The following is a 23060-nucleotide window of genomic DNA, read 5'->3' as shown; positions in this document are numbered from 1 at the left end:
TTATTCTACACACAGTTATTCACTGCACTGTGTCCTGCAACGTTCTTACGAGGCTCAGGTGGTTCTTACATTGCCCTGACCTTCTGGGCCAAGCTTCTTGGATCCGCACTCACCCCTGCTCAGTGGTATTAAAGGCTTCAATCCCTACATTAAATGACCCCTGACTGCTAAACCTTCAGCCTGTTACCTCTCTGCAGAAAATGATCGACTTTACCACTCCATTCCCACTCCTAATTGTTACTTTGAACATTCGAAATTCTTCCGATTTTGTAAATTCCTCTGGTCACAACTTAGGAAAGAACTGAAGGCTTTCCAAAACCAGGTAATGCAGTTCATTAAGCCAATCATCTTATTTTGTTGTAAAAGTATGAATTTCTGTGTGGACTACTTCCTTTTCACTCTGCGTGCCTTTCAGTGTTCACTGAGTTTTTACTGTGCAGTGAAGGTATGCTGGGAAATAAAGTCTCTCTCTGAGGGGACTTATAGCCTAGTTCTACCCCCAGCTGCAAAGCTTCCTAGTTACAGAATCTATATAACAGAGAAACTGAGGCAGATATAAAGAGACATCATGCTCACTCCTAAAATTCAGTTTAGTGCTCCTTCCCTCTTAAAACATTTCTCTTAAGACCATTTCCAGGTTGGAGAGCTATTTCATAAGAGGTAGAGTAACTTCACGCCTTAGGGCTGAGTATAGAAGGGATGTTTTTCTCTACGTCCCTTCCTAGTAAAGATTTGGGAAGGGAGTAAGAGAAACAGTCAAATTGTTACAGAATGATAGTTTTTTGTTGGGTTTTTTAATTGAAGGATGGCGGTTGTACAATATTATATTAAAGTTACAGGTGTACAATACAGTGACTCACAATTTTTAAAGGCTACACTGCATTCATAGTTGTTATAACCTATCAGCTATATTCCGTATGTTGTACAATACAGTCCGATAGCTGATTTTATACCTACTAGTTTGCACCTCTTACTCCCTTACCCCTAGATCGCCCCTCCCTGCTTCCCTCTCCCCACTGGAAACACTAGTTTGTTCTCTAAGTCTGTAAGTCTGCTTCTTTTTTGTTATATTCCCTAGTTTCTTGTATTTTTCAGACTCCACAGATTAGTGGTATCAAACGGTATTTGTAAAAGGATAGGTTTTAAGTGAACCCAAATAATGGTAGAGTTTACAGCTTGGCAAAATCTGTTTTTCCCTGCTCAGGAAAAACCTGAGAAGACAAAGAAGGAAGAGAACTCAGAACAAGCCCAGGAAGAGCCAAGAGGAAGCTGGGTGCTTCGAGCAGGAGGACTACAGGAGCCATGGGCTGGAACCACCGTGCTGCGCAGCACATCCAGAGCATCACAGAGGCCTGCGCAGGAGTGAAGGCCCATCTGTGTGGGGCCGGAGGGCCCCGCCTTCTCTGCGAGCCTGAGCATGGGCTCAAGCAACCACTGTAGCCCGCCTTCCTATTCAAGATGCAGTTCCAGTTTTTTGTTTATCCCCAAATAATCCCGTATCAATAAATTGTAGAAATAAAGAATTAAGGAAGGCAAGGAAAAAATAAAGAGACTAAACTATAGCCATCCCCATTTGCACTTAGGAGTATTTAACTGCTTGGTTCCCCCTCTGTTTAATGGGTTCTTTAATTTGTGTTGTTTTACTCTAACAGTGTCATTGTCTACCCTCACAAGACAGAAACTGTAAAAGGACAACACACAGGCGAGGCATCGCAAAGGACAGGGAAAGTGTCCGAGCTTCCCCTTCTCACCAACACAGACCCCTGCCTCTGTAGGTTAAAGTGTAGAAGATTTCACTAGATTTTTAAAAACTCTCTTTCAACAGCAATGTACAGTTGTTCTTGTGTGGTGAACCATGTACTGTGTGAGGGGAGGGGACCTTTCAATTCTGTAGGGGATTTAAAAAAAAGGCTAAGTATAAGTTAAGCTAAAATCTCTACCAAGTTAAAACTTCCTTCTCAACTGGAGTGGCAAATGGTTATCAGAATCATGTAAGGAGCTTTTACAAAATAACACATTCCCCACCATGCTGGAGTGGGAGAAGAATCTGCAATACGTTTATTTTGAAATTCTTCCTCAGGTAATTCCGATAAGCTTCTACCTACTGTGAAAATTACTGAGCTAAAAAAAATAGATCAAATTCCCAAAGCCAAGCTAGTCCATAGAACAGATCTAAATACTGAACTTAAAGAACAACAGAATGATGAAATGAATATAAATTTAGATAAAAATATTGTTCCCAAGCAGGCAAGCAATTAACCTAGAGAGAAAACAGGCTACGCTAGTTCTGTTCCACCTGATCTGGACCTCATTTTCTTTGGGCACGACCTCTCACAGCATGAGTGTGGGGGTCAGCACCTCCCCTAAAAGCATCACATTAGCATTTGCCAAAAAGAATGGGGACGGGGGTGGTTACAATTAAAAGCAACAAATACATTTCAAAAACCCTTACTTCAAGGAAAATCACTAAATTCACATCATAAATGTGAAGGTGAATGCTGAAGATTAACAATTAATTGAAAGGGTATTCCATATATCCATGCATAAACACAGCACATCTATTTATTTTTTACTGCAGGTAACTGAAAAGATCAGGTGAGTTGTTAAAACTGCAGTGTTACTTAGGAAACTGGGCAGATCACTATGTCCCTGGGGCAGGAATGTACTTTTAGGGGGGAAAAAAATTACTTTGAGAAATACATGCATGTTTAATAGAACCAATGTTGGCAAAAAAAATAAAAAAATAACTGAAGTGACTGCTTTAGATTTAGAACAAAGATGTTTAGAGTCACTCCTAAGGAAAGAAAACAGTCTTTAACTGCCAATGGCAGCTAATTTAAGGAATAGTTCACCTTCAAATATCATTCATTTTTAAAACTTACTGCAAAGTACATTTTTTTGGTATGAAGTAAAAATGAAGTTTATTGTGAAAAGGTGTTTATTTGCTGTACTTTTTCTTAAACCCACACAAATAAGTAACAGGAAAAAATTATTGATATTTCTAAGGCCCAAAGGTCATATTTATCATATATTCCAATTTTTCTCCTTAATTACTAATCTACTCACCTCAATTATTTTTAACAAAAATTTATGGAGGCCTACACTATGCTGGATGTGGACAAGTTATATACAAGAGGACTGAGCCTAGGGTCTGTCCACCAGGAGCACACAACATAGGAAGGCCAATGCATAAACTACTAACAGATTTCATATGATATTTGTCTATCATATGACATCACTTGTACATGAAATCTAAAAAAAGACACAAGTGAACTGACCTACAAAACAGAAAGAGACTCACAGAGACCGAAAATAAACTTATGGTTGCCAAAGGGGGAAAGGAGGGGAAGGGATAAATCAGGAGTCTGGGATTTGCAGATAAACGCTAACATATATAAAACAGATAAAACAAAGTCCTACTGTATAGCACAGGGAAGTATATTCAGTAGTTTGTAATAACCTATAAAAAGAATATGAAAAAGAACATATTTATACGTATAACCGAATCACTATGCTAGACACTAGAAACTAACGCAACACTGTAAATCAACTGTACTTTAAAAACACAAAAAATGAATAGATATTAAGACCCTGAGCTATAATCAAGGAACAAGCAAAGTGTGAGGGTAAAATGAGGAAAGAGAGGATTAACTCCAAAGAAGTAGAGACCCCTTCCTCACGTGTGATTTTACCTTCAGGGTTAACTGACATTTATTAAGCACCTAGTAGGGGAAATATTTTCACAGATCTGCACATATGAGAGGACCCAGGCCTATGACACTAGAAGTAGGCAGAACAGAAGACCACTTCACAATTAGAGGACACAAAGGAGGTTTATCAAACAAGAAGAAATCCTGGCAATTCCACTAGTGTTTTCACCCAAATCTAACCCTCAGCAGTCTGTGACAAACTGCTCACCAGCACCTGAAAATTCTCCATAATCTACTTCCCTTGGCTGGGCCATGGTTGGCATATCATGAAGCTGTTTCATGACACCCACAGAGCAGAATAGTCTCACATCAGTTGAAAAGATGGGTATATTACAACAGCAAAACAGAGAGAGAGAAAATGCTTTCATCTTCCTACTCAGGCAGTAAGATGCCAGCTGGCTGAGAGCTGCTATAAACAAGACCATCCAACAGAGGACAAAAGATTCCAGAACTGTGTACTATACAACGGGAGGCTGCAGTAGGACAGGGCAGCCGTATGGACAATATTACAGCAGAAACATTTCCTGATACATGGCCAAAACTAAGGCACTAAAGAGGTGAGCAAGAGCTGCCGTGCATCACAGCATCCCCAACAGACAGAGGACTAATAAAAGGTTCTTTCCCCCAAGCCCTGAGGTAAAACCTGAGGCTGTTTACTGTGGCTCCAAAGGTCAAAATTAATAGCATGAATTGAGTCTTCTTTTTGCTCTTTGAAACCTCTTGTCAAGTGGCACAGCCAGCTGGGCACACAACTCTGATATGCAGATCATAATGCTTGTGAACAGATAAAATGAACCACAATGAGTGCAGCCCATCACATTTCAACTCTCTAATGGGCAGGAAGGTCTCTCTCTTTTTACCCAAACACTGTCCAAATGCCTCCTCTTATAGTCCACTTGAGGCCATTTAAGCACCTCAAGAATCTGTACTACATCTCCTTAGCGAATGACTCTACAAGCCAACTCAAAGTTTGTAAAACTGCAGTTATCCTAAGTACAGGGTAGGGTAGTAACTATATAACAAAAATAATAACTTTAGCTACCAGTATGCTAAGTATTCAAATCTATTATTTCATTTTGATCTCCGCTTGCTCAAAAAAATATCGAAAGTTTCCTTTTCAAAGTGAGGAAGTTGAGGTATGGGGAGGTTAAGTCATGCGCCCAGGTAAAGCCAAGATTCTTACCTGAGTCTGCCTCACACTAATATGAGATTAAGAACTTAAAGAAGGAATAAATGGGAATGGTGATACATTATCAAGTCACCACCCAAAACAGAGGAAAGGTCAGGGAAGTTGGAGAAAACTCACAACTGCTACGAGACACTCAAAAACGACAACTGGTGACTTGTGCATCATACAAAGATATGTAGTAATTGGTAAGTTCTAGTTATGATTTTCTAAGACAATAATGGTAAAAAAAAAAAAAAAAAAAAAAAACAGCTATCGTTCACAATCAATAACTCTCTCATTTTGGGAAATGCTGCCTACAGCGCTAGCTCCTTATCACCATTCTACGACTGTGTCCTTGACAGCAACCCCACACCTCTACCAGAACACCAACCACACCATCTGCTGTTTGAGCCGCAGCAATTCTTAACTCCAGTACCAAGTCTTACTACTTTAATAGCAATATCCCAGTACTAGCAACCAAAACTGGTTTATGAATTTTATCCATGTACCCTGCCAACTGTCCAACTATCCGTACACCCACCCACCAACTCCGGCCATGGGGAGTCACCCTGTGCTGGGCACTGTACTGGACCTGAACGCCCCCTTCTTCACCTGCAGCAGTTCTCCAAAGCTCAGAGGAGCCCAGGGTTCTACTTCCCCTACAGAATCATGCTCCCAATGCCAAACCACGGGGCTCATGCCAATTAGGAAATGGGATTTCCTGTTAAGCAAATTACAAAGCACCAGTCATAAAACCATGTGCATTTGGGGCAACAGTTCCTAACCCTGGCTGCATATTAGAGTCACCTGGGAGCTTCAAATTACTGCCAATGCCTGTGCCTCACCCCACTGCAATGTAATCACACTCCTGGGAAGCGGGAGCCCAGCATGGATATATTTTTTAAAGCTTCTCAAGTGATTCAAAAGCACAGTCAGGGTTGAAAACCACCGACTTAAGTCTAGAGTGGTATTTCTGAAAACCTCTTAGCCCACAAGTCGATTAGGTGGTACAGAGACCACAGACTCACTCTCACTGTACCTGCCATCTGGGCTATAGTACGATGACACATCAATCAAATGTTCTCCTAAAATCACATCCCATTACCTCTTTGTTTATAGCAATGAAGTACTAAACAAGAGAGCACACTGAGGTCACTCATCGCCCCCGCAGTGGCCCCCAGGCCTCCCTGGGAGAAGCAGAGCTGCAGAGGACCCCACAGGGAGGAGGTGGCAGAGGAGCCCTCAGTCTCATGCAGCAGGAGGCTTGGGAGAGCGGAACTGGCCTTGTCCAGGCAGGGAGTAGCCTGCGCTCAATAACCCGACAGGAAGAAACCTTCACAGTCCAGGCATGATTATCAGACTCTTTGTGCTCTTACAGGAGAGTAATTATAGGCATGTGAAAAAAAGGAAGCACTCCCTGAGGAACTCTTCCTCACATGCTTCCCAAGAGGCAGTAGGGCCATTAAAAATTCCATGATGAAGAGGAAAAACAGCCTGGGAACAGCCAGGAGGCAATACAGCAAATTAATACACCAGCCCTCCTCGGGGAAAGCTGTGATAAAACAGGAAACACTTCTCTCTTCGCAAAATAAAATTATACCACTAATGATAACATAGTCACCACACACACACACACAAATCGTTCTAATGATGGGTGTGAAATTCCCAATGGTGCCCAGATGCTTTGAAAGAAATCTTTTCCTACTACAAATAAAACGGAGCAAGAAAAAGGTAAAATTTCCATTCGAAACAGTTTTTAATACAGTCATTCACCTGCCTCTTCCCTAGCACCATCACTCCAACATCCCTTCGTAGGTGCCAGGCTTTGTTAAATGGTCAACTCTTTGCAAAGCCTGCCATCCGCTTCTGAATCCTCTCTCATTAGTCAGCCACACTGGAGCTAGACTGCTCCTCTTTACCAGCTCCTTGCTGGGCAAGGACCCCACCATTTCAAAGGAAAAAAGGGAGCACTGAGGGCTAAGTGTTTTATCATCCACATTTTCAAAAACCTGCACAAAGGTCACTTGTGCTGCCCATTTCCCACAGATTAGTGGTTGCCGAACTTTATTGACTGTGCAGTCATCAGGAAAAAAATTTGAGCAAACTCTCTCTTTTATGTGTAATAAATACACATAAAACAAAAATATGTGCTGCTAAACTACATGTACAACTTTAAAAAAATTTAAGGATAAGATAATAAACAGTGCTCACTTCAGCAGCACATACAAATTTTTTAGAAAGGTAATAAATAAATGAAAATTTTAAAAAATTTCTTCCAAAAAAAACCCTTCTTCCCTGTCCCAAAGAACCTTCATATCTGCAACCCACTTTGTATCCGTTGCCTGGGAATGATGTCTAGAAGGACAAGGAAGAGCCACAGTTGTCCACATTCTCTCATCTTGCTTTCAGCAACAGTCTGAAGCAGTAAGTAATATTTCCCTAGAGCTGAGTGCATCAGAAACACAGCCTGGGCTTCCTTATGTTTTCAAGTCCAGCCACAAGCACAGCCAGCAAGAGAATGAAGATAATGATACAGATAATGAGATACACAAAGAAACAAGAAGTTCACACCCAGTCCAGCCAGAATGAGGCCTTAAAGGCAACCGGAAGCCTGATAAAAGCATGGATACTAATCTCAGCACAGCACAGCTCTAGGTAGCAGAGGTAAAGGGAGGAGGGCAAATAATCCACTTTCAGCATCTGACACAATACTGTATGGTACTACTCACACAGTCTTCCCAAAGAGTATATACACAGCCATTATTTTATTTGGTATTAAGACAAAAAGCTGGAGATTGCTTTCCTATGGACTGAAATCTTGTGTCTTCCAAGACAGCCTGAACACCACCACCTCTAAGAAAAGCTCCCTGAGCCTGAGTTAGGAGCCGCTTCTCTGTGCTGCACATATCATCCTGGTGCACACACACCTTCATGCACTTGTCACTGTAATTATCGATTTCCACACCTGACTTTCCCATGAGAATATAAGCCCCATAAGGGCAGTACTAAACAAAGTGACTCGTACATAGCAGGGAGTCAGCAAATGATGAATGACGGATGAATGAATAGCATGCAACTGAAGAAAAGATCTACAGTAGTTTATTAATATCCCACAATTTTCCAAGTTCTTCATGTAACAGTCTCTCTTTTCAAAAGACCTTCTCTATTGAAATACGACTTTTCCAGTGGAAGGCTAGGCACTAGGTTACGGTACAGAGTTAATTATTATAGCCCATAGCAGAAGTTCTGATGTATCCATGAAAGAATAATTTCTTTGTGCAGCCTGTACTCCAAATCTATGAAATATATCCACTTAAGAACATGTTAAGAAGAAAAAAAGAAAAAACAATCATCAGAACCTTGGAAAGAAAATCTTTGTGTCACTAAAATAACAAAAGTTGTATGGTTCAGCCTATGAGCGGCTCTCTATGCACAGTAACCCACTAGGGCACGCTGTCATTAAAATCATATTAACTCTGTATGTCACTCAACTTAAGAGAATTTATGTTCAGAGGCACTGGTTTCATTCTGCTATGTGGGTGCAGCATTCATTTCTGACAAATATATACCGAATGCCCAGTAAGTGCCAGACACTGTGTTAGGTGCTGGGGACACAGGAAACAAGACAAGGTCCCAGCACTTTGAAGCTTGAATTCTAGTGAGAGAGACAGGGAAAAAACGAATAAATAAAGTCATTACAGACTGTGATTAAGCTCTAAAGGAAAGAAACAGATGATGAGCAGACAGTGGTGCTGGTGGCCCCTTTAGACAGGATGGTCAGAGAGGTCCTCCCTGAGGAGGTGGCCCGAGCTGAGATGACAAGGAGCCAATCATGGAAAGAGCTCTAAGACGGGAGTCCAGGCAAACGGAACACGTGAGAAGGACCAGTGGTAGGAGAGGGCTGTAATTTTGAAGAACAAAACAGAGTTCTCTGGCACAGCTGGACCTCTCCCCACTGAGGACGAAGAAGTCTATGAAAGGAGGCTGGACATGGAGGCAGGAATCAGATCACACAGGGTTGTGCATGACATGGCAAGAACCATTAATAACATTCTTTGAAGATGGGGCTTTTAGCAAAAGGAATATGGAATATGAGCCAGAATTTAGGTCAAAGTTGAGATTTAAATCACACACTAGCCATGTGACCACAGGAAAGATACTTCAACATTCTGCCTCAGTTTCTGCATCTGTAAAACAACTGATGACCTCAAAAGACTGTTGTAAAGATCAAATTGGATAGCATACAGAAACATAGTTTAATGTGAAAAGTGTTATGAAAAGGAAAATAGTATCGCCTGGAGAAAAACAGCCACTGGGAGACAATTACCTGGCAGAGCAGTGCGCTGGTGAACACCTTCGGTGAGAAGCATCAGCAAGAACGTCCAGGGAGTAAAGGGGAGAAAGAGGATTAAACTGCAGGAATAAATGAGATGATTTCAGTAAGGCTTACATGAAACAGACCTGATCCTAAACCTGCTACCTGATTACTTTTCCCCTTTGTTCAATTCTTTTGTCATATCACAGACACCATTCGATCAAGTTCTGCATATTCAACCCATGAATGTAGCATAACTGATCTAGCACACCTCCAAAACAGACTATTCCTTGGTAAACAAGTTTTTCAAAAACTTCTGATACACAGTAATTACTTAAATAGAAGACAGTACTTTCTAATTGACATAATGGGAAGTTATGCCTGCTGATGACCAGCCCTCGTTTCCAAGAACACTAGCATAAAATTACCTTTTCATTTCCTTATCCTGGCAGATGTTTCCAGTGAATAACTGGTTAGCACAACCAGCAGCAATGTAGTGGAAACAGAACTAGATTAAGAATTAGAATACCCAACGTTTACTTCCAATCTACCACTAAGTTGCCATACATTAAAAACTACAAAATCTCTTCGGGCTTTACTATCCTCATCTGTAAATTGGATGTATTGCCATCTGTCTTCTCTATTTTATAGGATTATTGGGAGGGCTAAATAAAATACTGCTTTAACTTTATAAAGTAATTTCAGTTTCTCATCTGTAAAAATGTTTTTTTCTTTATCTGCCCACCGCCTGCTCTACTACTTATTTAGTATTTTTCTTCATATCAATTATTTTCACTCAGTCTGTCCTTACTACATGTCTATGAAATAACAAGTTTGCTATAATGATTACATTTTTCTAATATAGGTTATTGTAATTTAAAGTAAAAATTGTGTATCCACACGTCATCTAAAATCATATCATAAATACAAACCAGTTAGGTCTACTGCTATTATAGTTCACTTTGAAATAGTAACTTCAAGATGAAGGTTCCTACTCTAAAATGTGTATCAACTGAACAAGCTAATAAGTAGTCAAAAAAAAAAAGAAACCCAAAACCACAAAGCAATAGGAAGCCTAAGAATTCTTACCTACCAGTCTTCATGTATTTCACAACTAATCATCAAGGTAAAGCAACCTCTCTCCCAACAAAAACCAAAAGCTTCAAACATTAAAGGAACATATTGTTAGCCAGCGTCAGTAATTTTAAAATTATGACCCTGACAAAGGCCTAGATGTGCCAAGGATCCCCTCGGGGCACAGCCAGGGAAAAAGTGAGAGGCTCTAAAGCCTCGTCCCACTTCACCCAAAGCAGTTCTGCCTTCTGTTTCCTGTGTTCAGGTTTCAATGTTGTGCTTCTCAGCACAGGATGCTGATGCTGAACTAAACCATAAGCAGATGAGGTTCATTCTGATTTCTTATTGCAAAGTTCAAAACTAGGATAAAAACTGGATCGCTATGAAATATGTTTTGAAGGTCACATTTGATCCTAAAAAGGGGAATTAGCTAGAGTTCTTATCAGTGAATACTAGATATTCTTGAAAAACAGTCCTCCAAGAAAATCAGAATAATGTAAGGAATGGGATCCTTACCTCATGTGAACAAGCAGAAATGTGAGGAAAATCAGAAGCCAAAGCTTTATTCTTTCTAAAGAAAAGGAAATCAAATGATAAAGATGACAAAGAAAATCAATCTTACCTGATTTCGTTCTCTTTTCCCAGCTGATGACAACCAGAAACTAAAGAGAGGGAGAGAGTAACAGGAAAGAAAACAATAAAAGAAGTGGTAGGAAAATTATAGAGAGGAGAAGATAAAATGATGCTGGGTTAATGAAGTGAAGACAAATCAGAAAAAAATGGAACTGGAGGAGAAAGGAGAGAGAAGTTAAATGTGTATGAACTTTTCTGCAGGAAATAACTCTTCAAAGGAAGAAGTCTTTTAATGGAATGCAGAAGACTGGACACTAAAAATAAACTCAAGATTACAGTGTGACACCAACGCACTCTTAGCTGTGCAGTGAGAACAGGATCTCCAAGTCAACAAAGACATAAACCACATGCACATCTTGCCTGTTTTATCAATTAAACCTTCAACCAGGCTGGATGAGCACAGGATCATAACTGGATACTGGCCATGATGTGTACAGGAGACATCAAAGAGCCAGCCATGTCAGAGCGCAAGGCTGTCTCAAGAAAGGGTGGAATGATTCTCCTATAGCTACATACCGGCTTTCCAGCTGCACTTATCACAGCAGTCAGAATGAAAAGATATTTCTGTCTAGAGGTCTAAAAATGGGAAAAGCATATAGGAGAATACAGAGGTAATCATCTGTTTTTTAACAAAAAAAATTTTAAGAGACAGAAAAATTAGTTTCAAATATAACACCCTTATTAGAGGCTACTTTAATAATGTAGCACCTATAGACATAAAAAGCAAAGAAACACAAATTAATCTAGAAAGAAAAAAATAAATCACTCTCATGTATTTAGGGTTTTAGCCATGTTAACTGTTACAAAGTACCGATCATTTAAGATCTCTTTCAGCTCTAAAATCAAATTTCTGGGTTCCTTCATAAAACTTCCCTCTACCGGTAAATACGTAATAAGCACTTACTCTTTCTGCCGAGGGTCACTAATGATGTGGCCTATCCTCTCAGTACCCAAATTACTTATGCTGGTGTCCTGAAAAGGCAAGGAAGACAAGAGTGTCATCTAACCACAGAAACAAATATGTAAGTACGATCCATCATCAAGCTCACACCTCCATAATTGTACCAGCAACCCCAAAGGCACACGTCAAATGTCAATCTTAAATTCCAACAGCAACTACATATCTTTTTATGGGACTCTACCTTAAAAAGTATTGCATGTTATTCTAGACTTATTTTTCCCTAGTGCTCAAAAAAAAAAGTCATTATAAACATTTTTAAACCATATACAGTATTTTAATATAGTGCGTAAATACCTCCTGGAGTTATTAAAGTATATTGAAACACTTTTTTAAAAAAATTCAATAGCAGCCAATTTTTAACAGACCAGCACACCAAGCTCCCTAGAGTCATGTGATTATAGCCTCAAGAGCCTTCATAACGGGACACTTACCAAGGCCTCACTGGTAACACATAAGTATCTACTGACTAAATGTATACACTTCAAACCACTTTTGTAACTTAAAAAAATTGTCATCCTGTATTTTGTCTGTTAAACATTATCTCTTAAAGTAAAAATAGAAGTTTATATAAATTGGATCTTCAATTTGCGGTTCTCAAGATTATAATATGAAACCATACCCATAACACCACAGGCAATTCAGAAACTAATCATCTCCAAAAAACTGGAAAACAGCAGAAGGCACTCACCCTTCATTTAACCTGAATACATTTACAATGAGTATCTATCACAGAACCTGGGGAAGGGCACCAACATGAACTGTTACATGAGTAAGAGTTACGCACATATGAGTAAGTGTTAAGATGAGCGAGCAGAAGTCACAGGCATGAATGTCAAAAATGTCAAGCCTGTTACTCAAACACATTTATTTCTGGGCAAGCATTATTATTTGTATTCATCTATATGTGCGGATTAGCCTAAATATTAGGATACGCATTTTAGCAGAACTGGCTACAGAAAAATTAATTTGAGGTCAGATTTTGGGTGGGAGTGGAGTTAAATGAAAAGGTTTCACATACTGTATTCTTCATATTCTTCATCCCTTACACCTGTGCCTCCTGGTCACACACACGGCCATGGTAGTGGGGCCAAGGGAAGAGATGGGTGAAAAATGAGCTATTTGTTACAGCAGAAAAATTATTAACTTAAAGTGCCGTAATGCTTAAATTTACAGTTTATTACTGTGTAAATTACAAGCAGTACTTTGCGTAATTAGCAGCTCACTGGCAGGGAGCTGTGAATGAAACTCATTATTTATGATTACAGTTTAGAAAGAGAAGAGAGATGACGGGGGGTGGGGGGGCAGAACAGTGACCTCTGGTAGAAATGACAAATATCCCTTTAAGGCGATGAAGATGAATTAAACAAGTAAATATTATCCTATTCATTTGAAATCATTAGAGACACATCCAATAGGCCCTACTTTCCTTCCAGGCACGCTAAAGGGAGCCTTCAGGATGAAATGATTTACTTCCCTGGAAGTAGAAGGCTCTTATTTTATAGGAGCCGAAGCAAAGTAAGGTAGGTGGTAAGGAGAACACCGTCTGCCAGGCCTAGCCAATAAAGAGAAAAAGTCCAACTGTTGCTCTGTTCCCACTCCCAACCTCCCGCCTCCCTCCACCCCACGTACTCCTACCCTGATAGGCATCCTGTTAAGAGTAAGCTCCCAGAATAGCAAGCGTAGCATTTTATTGCCTATAAAATGAGTAATCCAAAAGAAGAGGTATCGCTCTTCCATTAATCAAATGTCTTTCTAATTAGAGATTTGAAATTGAATTTAAAGATTAAAAAGAATATGAATTCATCTGAAAACAAGTATCCCCAATTCTTTGGCAGAAAACAGTTCCCTGATTAATCTATAAAACAGTAGCTTGCTAAGGGCAGCCAGGCTGTGGCTCTGACCACCAAGTGCCTGGCTGGGCACCAGGCAGCCACATGCAGCACTCTAGATGCTTACTGAGTGCTCTCACATGCCTCTCTCGTCCTTATTCTTTGTCCACCACCATCTTTTCTGACTGGGTATGAGCCTCAGTCTTAACCTATTTTCAATCTCTAAGCGGGAGTAAAGAATAAATAAAATAATTTTTAAATTTTAAATTAAAAAAGATAAAAGAGAAGTAGGTGGGTTCAATTCTCTATTCTGCCACTTCGATCTGGGTAATATCAGACATTCCTTAACTTCTCTGAACTGCAGTTTTCCTCATCTGCTAAAGGAAACATCACCTTTTTTTACAAGGTTGTTGGCAAGATTAAATGAACTGAGTGCCTAGCATAGTTCCTAGCAAAGGCAAAAGTGGGTAAATGATAGATACTCCTCCCTCATGGCCAAGGAGGGGCTTTTGAAATTTGGTAACAGGTCTTTTTACAGTTTTTTTTTCTTTTTTTAATGAATTCTAGAATAAAAGACCAAAGTTAGAATAAAAGAAGCATTCATGAGTTCAAGAAGAGTCATAAAGAAGTCAAAAGTATTTCAACTTATATAATATTAAGATTAATCAAAAGAGTAGAAGGGACAAGAGATCAGGCCTGCAGATTTACAGACAGTAGACACCGTCATGATAGTGTTTGCTTTGTCAGAACTTCTGTATGAATCGAGCTTCATCTTTTATGTGTGTACCCATTCATATCCTATATAATGTTCACTCTTCTGAACTCGCAAAATACATTTGGCTTAATTACCCCTAGGGAGTTCCACAGCACCATGATTATCAATAGGACACACAAATGCCATAGGGAGTATTATCTTCCCAATGAGCCTAGTAAACAGTGAGAGCTATCACCTTCCCAACAAGCCTTCTTCGCCCCTTTCTGAGGCACCGAGCTGCAGCTCCAGGGAGACGATTCAAGCGAGCATGGTACCCTAAAAAAAAAAGAAGACCTCAGTAACTGCATGCAGAGGATTCATGAGCAATGATATGCTTCTAATACACCAAAGGCCTCCTCCTCAGGATCTTACTAGATTGACCCAAAACTAGTATCACTAGGCTACTTGCCAAGGATTTATTATTCCCCTGTCTTTGTCACCAGCAGTATCATCCTAAGCATGTCATTCACCTCTGACCTAGGAATCCCTATCTATAGAAAAGGAATAATAGGAATAATCCTATTTTACAGCACTGTTTTGAAGACTCAATGAAATAGCACACAGAAGGTACTTTATAAACTGAAAACCCTACACAAATACAAGGTACTATCAACAATTTCTAATTACAAATTAAATGTTAGCTATTATCTCAAAAACATTCCAATTCATGAAACAGTAAAAACTAGCATGTATAGTATAATCCCATTTTTCTCACTGCTGTGCATGTCCTACACATAGAAAAGACAACTGGAAGAATTCACACCAAAACATTACCAATGACACTGCCTCTAGGGATAGGATTACAGGCCACTCAAAGTTTCTTCTTCCTATTCTGGCTTACTTGTGTATACTTTACATGGTCCATAAAGAACTTTTAGAAGTGGTCACTGAAATGTTTTTAAAAGTTTTAATATAGCAAACAATGCGCCTCAGCCAGGGAGCAGTCTTTACCAAGAACCAACTGCTTTGAGAATGCCTTTCAATCACCTAAATTCATCACAATGAAATGTTACAGAATAGGAATTTACAGCTCCTAGTGTAATTCTGATCACTGACAGATGCTCAACAAATGCTTAGTAACTAACTGGCTGATTATCGATTACAGGGAATCCTCATGTTGTAAATTTATAGAGCTAAAAGAAACCTCTGAAACAGTTTTGTTCAATGTCACACTATCTTAAGTGATGACCCTGATGTCCCAAGGAAATAAAGTGACTCCATCAGTCACAGAGCTAGGCAGACAGTACAGAGACCACTACCACGGCATTTCCTTCCCCATGTCCTAGGCTCTTTCCACTCCACCTTGCTACACCATAACTGAAGGAAAAGCAAAGGGAAATGATATGTATTTGTGTTATAGTCCACAACAATAAAATTATTAAAATAATTATTTTTAAATATTCTTAGATCATTCATTTAAAAAATGTCATTATACCTTGTCCTTGAATGTTGTTACTGAAATCTGTTCTCTTCCAAGATCCACTACTTCAGGCTTCCATTGAGCACTCAATAGCCCATCAGTTTCACAGCAGGATAAGCAGCAGGGACACGCTGCCAGGCTTCTTAAATCTGGCACAAATGGCAATAGCAAGCTGAAGGAACGCCCTGCTAATATATATTCCAAGAGTCTCCATGGATTGATTTAGGTAAGAATGGAGAGAACCTCAAGCTTTGAGACTCACCCTTGAATCTTCTAGAAAAATCCCTGGACTAGTTCTAAAATTCAGATAGTTAATGCATGCTTACAGGCATGAGTATGCTTGCCACGGGATGACTCTCCCCACAGAGAACCAAAGAAGTATGAAGTGTATTTTGGTCTCCTCAGAACTCACCTCTTTGAGCTGGTCGAGAAGGCAAAAGGAATGTGGAATCTGAAAGTTTATCCAGTCCAGAATCCATTCTTTCTACTTCAGAGCAATGATCAGGAGCCCACTTGGGCAGAAGATTGGGGACAGTGAATCCTGTGACACACTCTCCTTCATAGAACCAATCACTCTGCTCATCATCCCCTAAAGTAAAGAGATCCAATCAAAAGCTGGAATTTTAACATGCTCTATGAAAAACCAAATGGGAAGATGCTTTCTCAGTGATATAGGTTTAATTAAATGTATTTTAAAAATAAAACCTAATAAACCTGCCATTTACTAAAAGCCCTTATCACCTACCAGAATCCATACTAAAAAGATCTGTAAATTTGTTATCTCTTCCAAACCTTATACAAGGCAACTGAAGCCCAGAGAAGTCAAGGTCAAGTTAGTAAATGATGAAGGCATGGTTTGAAACCAAAGCCCGACTAACTCCAAAGTCTTTAACACAAAAATAAACTGCCTCCCATGTCTAAGAAGTATAAATGAACTTGGGGATTCAAAGCCCACAAATGTTTCTTAACTCAAAACTAGCTATTCCTGAGAGATTTCTTGCTATATCTGTATCTCATAATAAATGAGTAAAGAATACACATCCATATTTTGTTTCTTCTATGGTACCTCATTAAATAGGACAGAAAATCATCTTGACAGTAACAATCCAAGGAAATACCAAGAAAAAACTAACCACAGAGACAATATAATCCCCCAAGGCTTGTCAAGAAGTTATACCATTTGCCCAAGGCCACAGTCTTCATTAATGACAATGTCAAAACTAGATCCATATAGCCAGACTCTGGGTTCAAACTTCTTTCTGCTAGCTACAATGATAGCATCTCACTTTCCAAAGCTTATTCCTGCCCAAAAAGGGTAAGATGGACAACTTTATGTCTCCCACCCCGCACCCCTTTCAAAACAGGAAGAATGAAGGAAATTATTACTAGAACATCTAGAGTTTATATTGCATTCATTTTCTAACGTATACTGGATCCCAGGGAAGCTACTCAGGCCATGCTAATCACATGAAGTATCAGATTCATGGACCACTAACACCCAGGATAACTCATAAATCACTGCAGAGATCTCTAAAAGGGAAAGAAATCACTAAAGAAGTTACTCAAAGTGTTGCCTTATAAAAACACACCACCAATAGCTATTTTTCTAAAACAGTGGTTCTCAACCTTTAGCATGCATCAGAAGGACCAGGAAGGTTATTAAAACACAGACAGCTAGGCCCTACCCCTAAAGTTTCTGATTCTGGTCTGGGCAGGACCAAAATTTTACATTTCTAACAAGTTCCCTAGTGATTCTAAGCTGGTCTGGGTACCACATTTTGAGAACCACTACTCTAAAAGAATATCACCAAACCAGGTAGGTACAAGGATGAGTTAAAGACAGGCAACAGAATTAATAGTGATGAGTGTCACCATAAGTCAATATATTAATTCCTTCCTATTCCTCAGGCCATTTATTAAAATAGTATATTTACCTAGACCACATTTTGATGACAAATAGCAGACTTCAATGGAGTATTTTTTGGTTCTCAAACATTCACTTGAGATTTTTGATAATACAAAAAGGGACTCACTGAACTGGAAGGAAACTTGTGAGATTATCTAGACCAGTAGTCTTCAACCTGGATTCATTAGGATGCCTGATGCAGGAGCTCCTTAAAAGAGTGCTGCCAGAGAATAAGGAAGAGGCTGAGTGGATCAGGCCCTGGACCTGCTCCTCTAGGATCTTGCTTTAATCAAAACAGGTTTAGTTGTTTCATAACTTGACGTTCTGTGTACAATTCTGCTTGATGGGGAAAAAAAGAAGAGAATTTTCCCCTTATCTGCATTCCCCAACAGTTATTTATTAAGAGCTTACTACATGCCAGGCAATGTGTTATCTATTGTGGTAGCAAACAATAAAAAAAATTCCTGCCTTTGAAAAGCTTCAACAGAAAAGGCGTGCATCTATAAACAATAATGTAATACGGTAAGTGATGAGAAAGCAGTAAGTACAAGGCAAGAAAAGAATTAAAGGTTCTAGGAGATGATGCCTACGCTGAGAATATCAGCCAGAATATCTTTAGGAACACATGCACACTTAAATGGGGTATCTGAGACTTCCTCCAGTGAAGCGATCATTTACAAAAGTATAGACAGTACTGAGAGAAACCAAAGGGATGTTGAAGCATCCTGGAGCCAGCACATCAGGGAGTCTTTATCCTCCCCAGATCTGAAGAAGCAAGGGGAAAGAACGGTTACCAGAGCACAGAGAGACAACTGTGGTTATAGGAGAAGGCTGCCAAATAGGAGCAGCAGCCTTTAGCAGAAGAACACAACAACTACCAACCAGCAGTCCAACAGAAAGGGAGTCAGGGAAAGCTGTAACCCAACGTGGTACACACTGCATATTGTCTCCAACTCTTCACCACCTCCCTATAATAGAATGATACAGCCACACACCCTTTGCCCTTTGCCAAGGAATTCCACACAGCTTTCCCCATGAGGAAGAGCACACTTCTTCATCCCATGGACACTGGGCTTTTGTCACACGCCTTGCTTTAGGTAGCTGAACATTAGCAATGTGATTCAAGCAAAAGCTTTAAATATTCATACATGGTCTGACTTAGTCACTTGGCATTCATATCATTTGCCATGAGAAGTCCCTGCCACACAGAGCCATTGGTCCTTTAGCCTAGGTCCCAGAATAAGAAAATATGAGTAGATACAAACCTAACTTGAAGCCTAGAGACCAGCTGAGCCCAGGTAAGATCAGCTGAACCACAGCCAACCCCCAGGCCCACAGCAAGATTAATGTAGTAAACAACTGAAATCTGGGACTCTTCAACAGTATCATCATAATAAAAGCTTGATGACTAACACATCCAGTCTTTTTTACCTCCCTCCCTCCCTCCATACTTCTGTAGTTGCCTCTATTGGCCAAACACAACAGGAAATGAGGGCAAGAAAATCCACGGGTGTAGTCCATAAATATGCCTCAGAGGAGCAACAGGAGAACTTTGGAGGATGACCAGCCATTCATGGAAAGATGAAGATGACATTTCAGGCAGAGAGATCAAAATAAACAAAGACATAGAAACAGAAAATAACATAGTTTTGAGCTGAGTATTCTACACATCTAAATATCAGCAAAATGTGTGAAGTTGAGGCAGAGATTAAAGAGGAAAGCCGGGCTATAAAATATTCTACATCTTCCATAATATACCAAGGATTCCTTATCAGTGGGAAGGCTTTCCAAAAGCCCCAAACTTAATCTGTTGTAATAGGTCCATACTTTCTTACACCTCTGTATACACATCGTAACCTTTAAGAGATGCATTATGATAAATAAATAGTTTTATTTTATTATTGTGATCAAGTAAAAGCAAAGAAAAAGAGCAAATATTAGTAATTCTGAAAGTATGCTCCAGTTCATTCATGGAAAGACAACCAGACTATCCTGGTATAAGATAAGACAATCAAGACCCTAGCTGGAGCCCACCTGGGACTATACATGCATAGCTTCCAATGACACCTAGCTCCTTCAGAATCAGGAAGGAATACAAATGTACTCACAACGACCTCCATTATAGTAGGAAGTTCAACAACTCCATCTATGCCTACAACTCTGAGGCACACTGAAATACCTCCTCATAGTCTCTCTCCAAAATCAGGACTTGCATCCTAAGTCTCACAGTCCCAAAATCCCTTCAGTTACTGAGGAGCCTATCTGGATCAACCTGGACCTGTAAGCCACAGTGCCTTGGTCCTTCAATCAGTTAACCTTTGGAGAAAAATTTTCGGTTTCAGAGGTAGGAAAGACTTTAGGGAGCTACAAATCCCTTATTTAGATTAAGAAAACTATAGTCCAAAGGAGCTATATGAAATTCTTATAGGTTCACAATTAGTGTGGCACCAAGCAAGTGTACAGAACATGAACATACTGCCGTTTAAGTGGTAAAAATAAAGAACTGATCATTAATATACACCAGCATTATTCAGAATGCTCTCTACTAAACTTCAGAAAGAAGAGGTTTTTCTAATTCATCCAGAACACTATGATCATTTATAAATAAAGTTATAAAAATAAATTCTCCCTATGTGAAAATAAGAATATTTTAACATCCAGTAACACATGAGATTACTTTCTGGTTCTAATAAAAAGCAATTTCCCAAAGTCCCATCCTTAATACTATAACCCCTCTGGATCAATGATTCTCAAAGTCTGAACTATCTGCATAAAAATCACCACAGGTGCTTATGAAAAATGCAGATTCCAGAGGCAACTCTAGACCTATCTGATTTCTAGGAGCTCAGGAATTTATAATTTTAATAGTTCCCCAGGTAGCTCTTATATCCTGAAGTTTGAGAACCACTATCACAGACAACTATCATATTCTCAGTGAGTCACTCCCAGAATTATTAGAATCTTCAGATCCCAAAGCCGGGATCAAGATTACCTTGCCGTCCTTCATCGTTGGTAAAGAGCCCTGTGTCACTGCTGCTACACACACTGCTGGTTTCACTGAAAAAAGAGTAAAACACGAAGGAATGCATCAGCTCCAGTCAAAAACAAAGCACTATCCATTTGTCTTCTGGTTTTCAAATCAAAAGATCAAAAGCTTCCCTAATTTCAGTCCAGTTTATTAGCCAATCAGAAATGTAAATTTCATAGTTAACTCATAGAGGTAAGTTTATTGCTCCCCTCCCCCCAGCAAAAAAAGAAATACAAGAAGAGAATTGTAAAACTTTTACTTATATTTTAAAGTACTTTTAAAAGATCTCAAGTCACTCTGTCGGTTTAGCAATAAAAAGTTATTAAAAAGCTCACAGAAGAAATCTCAACCTGCTTTAGTATATTAAACAACAAAAATTTACCAATCAATTTTATTTTTAAATATTGTCAACTATCAGTTTCAAATGAAGCTATACAACTTTAAGACATTGAGCATCTTTCAGGTTTTCCAACCATTTACAAAGTAGCAAAAATTCATGAACAGAAAAAAAAATTAGTATGAAAAAAGTTACACTTTCTAAATGTAATGTCTTCCTTGACATCAAGTGGATACAATGAAATTCATTTCCAAAAAAAGAAGGCTAAGAATAAAAATATAAAAACTCCATTTGCAGGAGAGATAAATTAGGAGTTGGGATTAACATATACACACTACTATATATAAAATAAACAACAAGGACCTACTGTATATAGCACAGGGAACTATATTCAGTATCTTGTAATAACCTGTAATGGAAAAGAATCTGAAAAAGAATATATATATATGCATAACTGAATCACTTTGCTGTACATGTGAAACATGACATTGTAAATAACCATACTTCAATTAAAAAATTACCAAAAAAGGAAAAAACTCCATTTGAACTCAATGAAATAAAACTTCTGCTCCATGGAATTCTGTTCAAGTCAGTTTATTCTGTCCAACTGCCAACAGCTGATTAGTTGATTCTGCTTCTGATGCTGCATTTCTCCCACCTAATCATCAAATTTGATTTATCTGGCTCAAGAAAAATTTCTCTATTCTTTACAGTATTAACTATTTCCTTGACTGGGATGTTTCCTTCCAATCTAGCCAATTTTGTTCACGTGCTCTAGAAGATGGAAGAAGCATTCTCACCATGCTGCATAAAGAGTAGGCTTGGCAAAATCCCAGTCTATATCTCAAAAATCTGAAAATACTTTGTATTTTGCAACATCTCCAAGTATCTCGCCAACACTAAATCCTAAAAATGCTGGTTAAATTAAGTAGCAGTGCTTTACTCATTTAAGCTTGTCTCTGAGTAACAGATCCAAGAGATTTGTTGCAGCAAGAGCCAATAAAACATACCTGATTTCTTTAAAGGTTCTTTCATTTTATTTTCTTCTGTACTTGTAAGTGGGATCATTCTCAAGTGTCATTATAAGAAATGTCTCATAAAACTCTACCACGGATTCTGATGGATTTAGAATCTTCAAAGAGCTCTGCAGTTAAATGCAGAAGACATCCTCACTGGGTACTGCATCCTTCCTACTTCTGAGTTCGAGGAACTGTGCCTGCCGAATTTAATCATGTTGTTCTTGTGTTTTTAGCAAATTCCTAAGAGTATTAGTGGTCTAACTCTAACTCCATTGAGTCTTATTACACATTCTCTCATATTACTACTTTATTACTACCATCTTGCCTTGAAGATAAGCAAATTTTACATTTTTTAATTCCTCCTGATAGTAAGGAGGGCTTAAAAAGCTCATTAGGCCATAAGACAGACACTCGACTCCACCACTGTGTTATATGCTTTCTTGGCTAGCAGTGTCACTAACTGAGATTAGGGGTCAGCAAACAACAGCCTGTCAACCATTTTTGTATGGACTGTGAGCTAAGAATGGTTTTTACAGTTTTAAATCACTAGGGGGAAAAATCAAAAGAAGAGTATTTTGTGATATATAGACATGACAGAAAATTCAAATTTCAGTGTCTATAAATAAAGGTTTATTGGAACACAGCCAGGCTGGTTCAATGACCTATCGCTTCTGACTTCTTTCACACTACAGCTGCAGGGTTGAGGAGTTTCAACAGAGAACATATCACCCACAAAGCCCCCAAATATTTGTTATCTGGCTCTTTACAGAGGTTTGCTGATCCTGGCTCAACATGTACTGCAAGTTCTACTCTGCAGTATCTATGGGCCCCTCTATTTGAATATTTCCAATTAGGAAATTAAAACTGTTGCTTTATTAGAAAGTCTGTGAATTCTTCTCCCCATTC

General features: G+C 39.1%; 1 protein-coding gene across 5 annotated transcripts in view; it reads right to left on the bottom strand.

The window, feature by feature from the left end:
• Positions 1 to 23060, bottom strand: part of GPATCH2L (G-patch domain containing 2 like) — a 57223-nt gene that overhangs the window by 19541 nt on the left and 14622 nt on the right. The window contains exons 3-9 of one of the 5 annotated variants that reach the window (XM_064486136.1): positions 21503 to 21544; positions 20763 to 20827; positions 16277 to 16453; positions 14641 to 14720; positions 11805 to 11872; positions 10890 to 10929; positions 9206 to 9291 (exon numbers count right to left, since the gene is read on the bottom strand). In XM_064486136.1, the coding sequence (XP_064342206.1) occupies positions 9206 to 9291; positions 10890 to 10929; positions 11805 to 11872; positions 14641 to 14720; positions 16277 to 16453; positions 20763 to 20827; positions 21503 to 21544 (558 nt within the window). Of the gene's footprint in view, positions 1 to 9205; positions 9292 to 10783; positions 10839 to 10889; positions 10930 to 11804; positions 11873 to 14640; positions 14721 to 16276; positions 16454 to 20762; positions 20828 to 21502; positions 21545 to 23060 lie in introns of all 5 variants that reach the window. The other 4 variants (XM_064486135.1, XM_031454103.2, XM_031454102.2 and 1 more) reach the window with 4 other exon arrangements.

The sequence above is a fragment of the Camelus dromedarius genome, chromosome 5, assembly GCF_036321535.1.
Source record: "Camelus dromedarius isolate mCamDro1 chromosome 5, mCamDro1.pat, whole genome shotgun sequence".
Lineage (NCBI taxonomy): Eukaryota > Metazoa > Chordata > Mammalia > Artiodactyla > Camelidae > Camelus > Camelus dromedarius.
The sequence above is the reverse complement of the archived record's forward strand: the minus strand, read 5'-3'. Positions and strand labels throughout refer to the sequence as shown.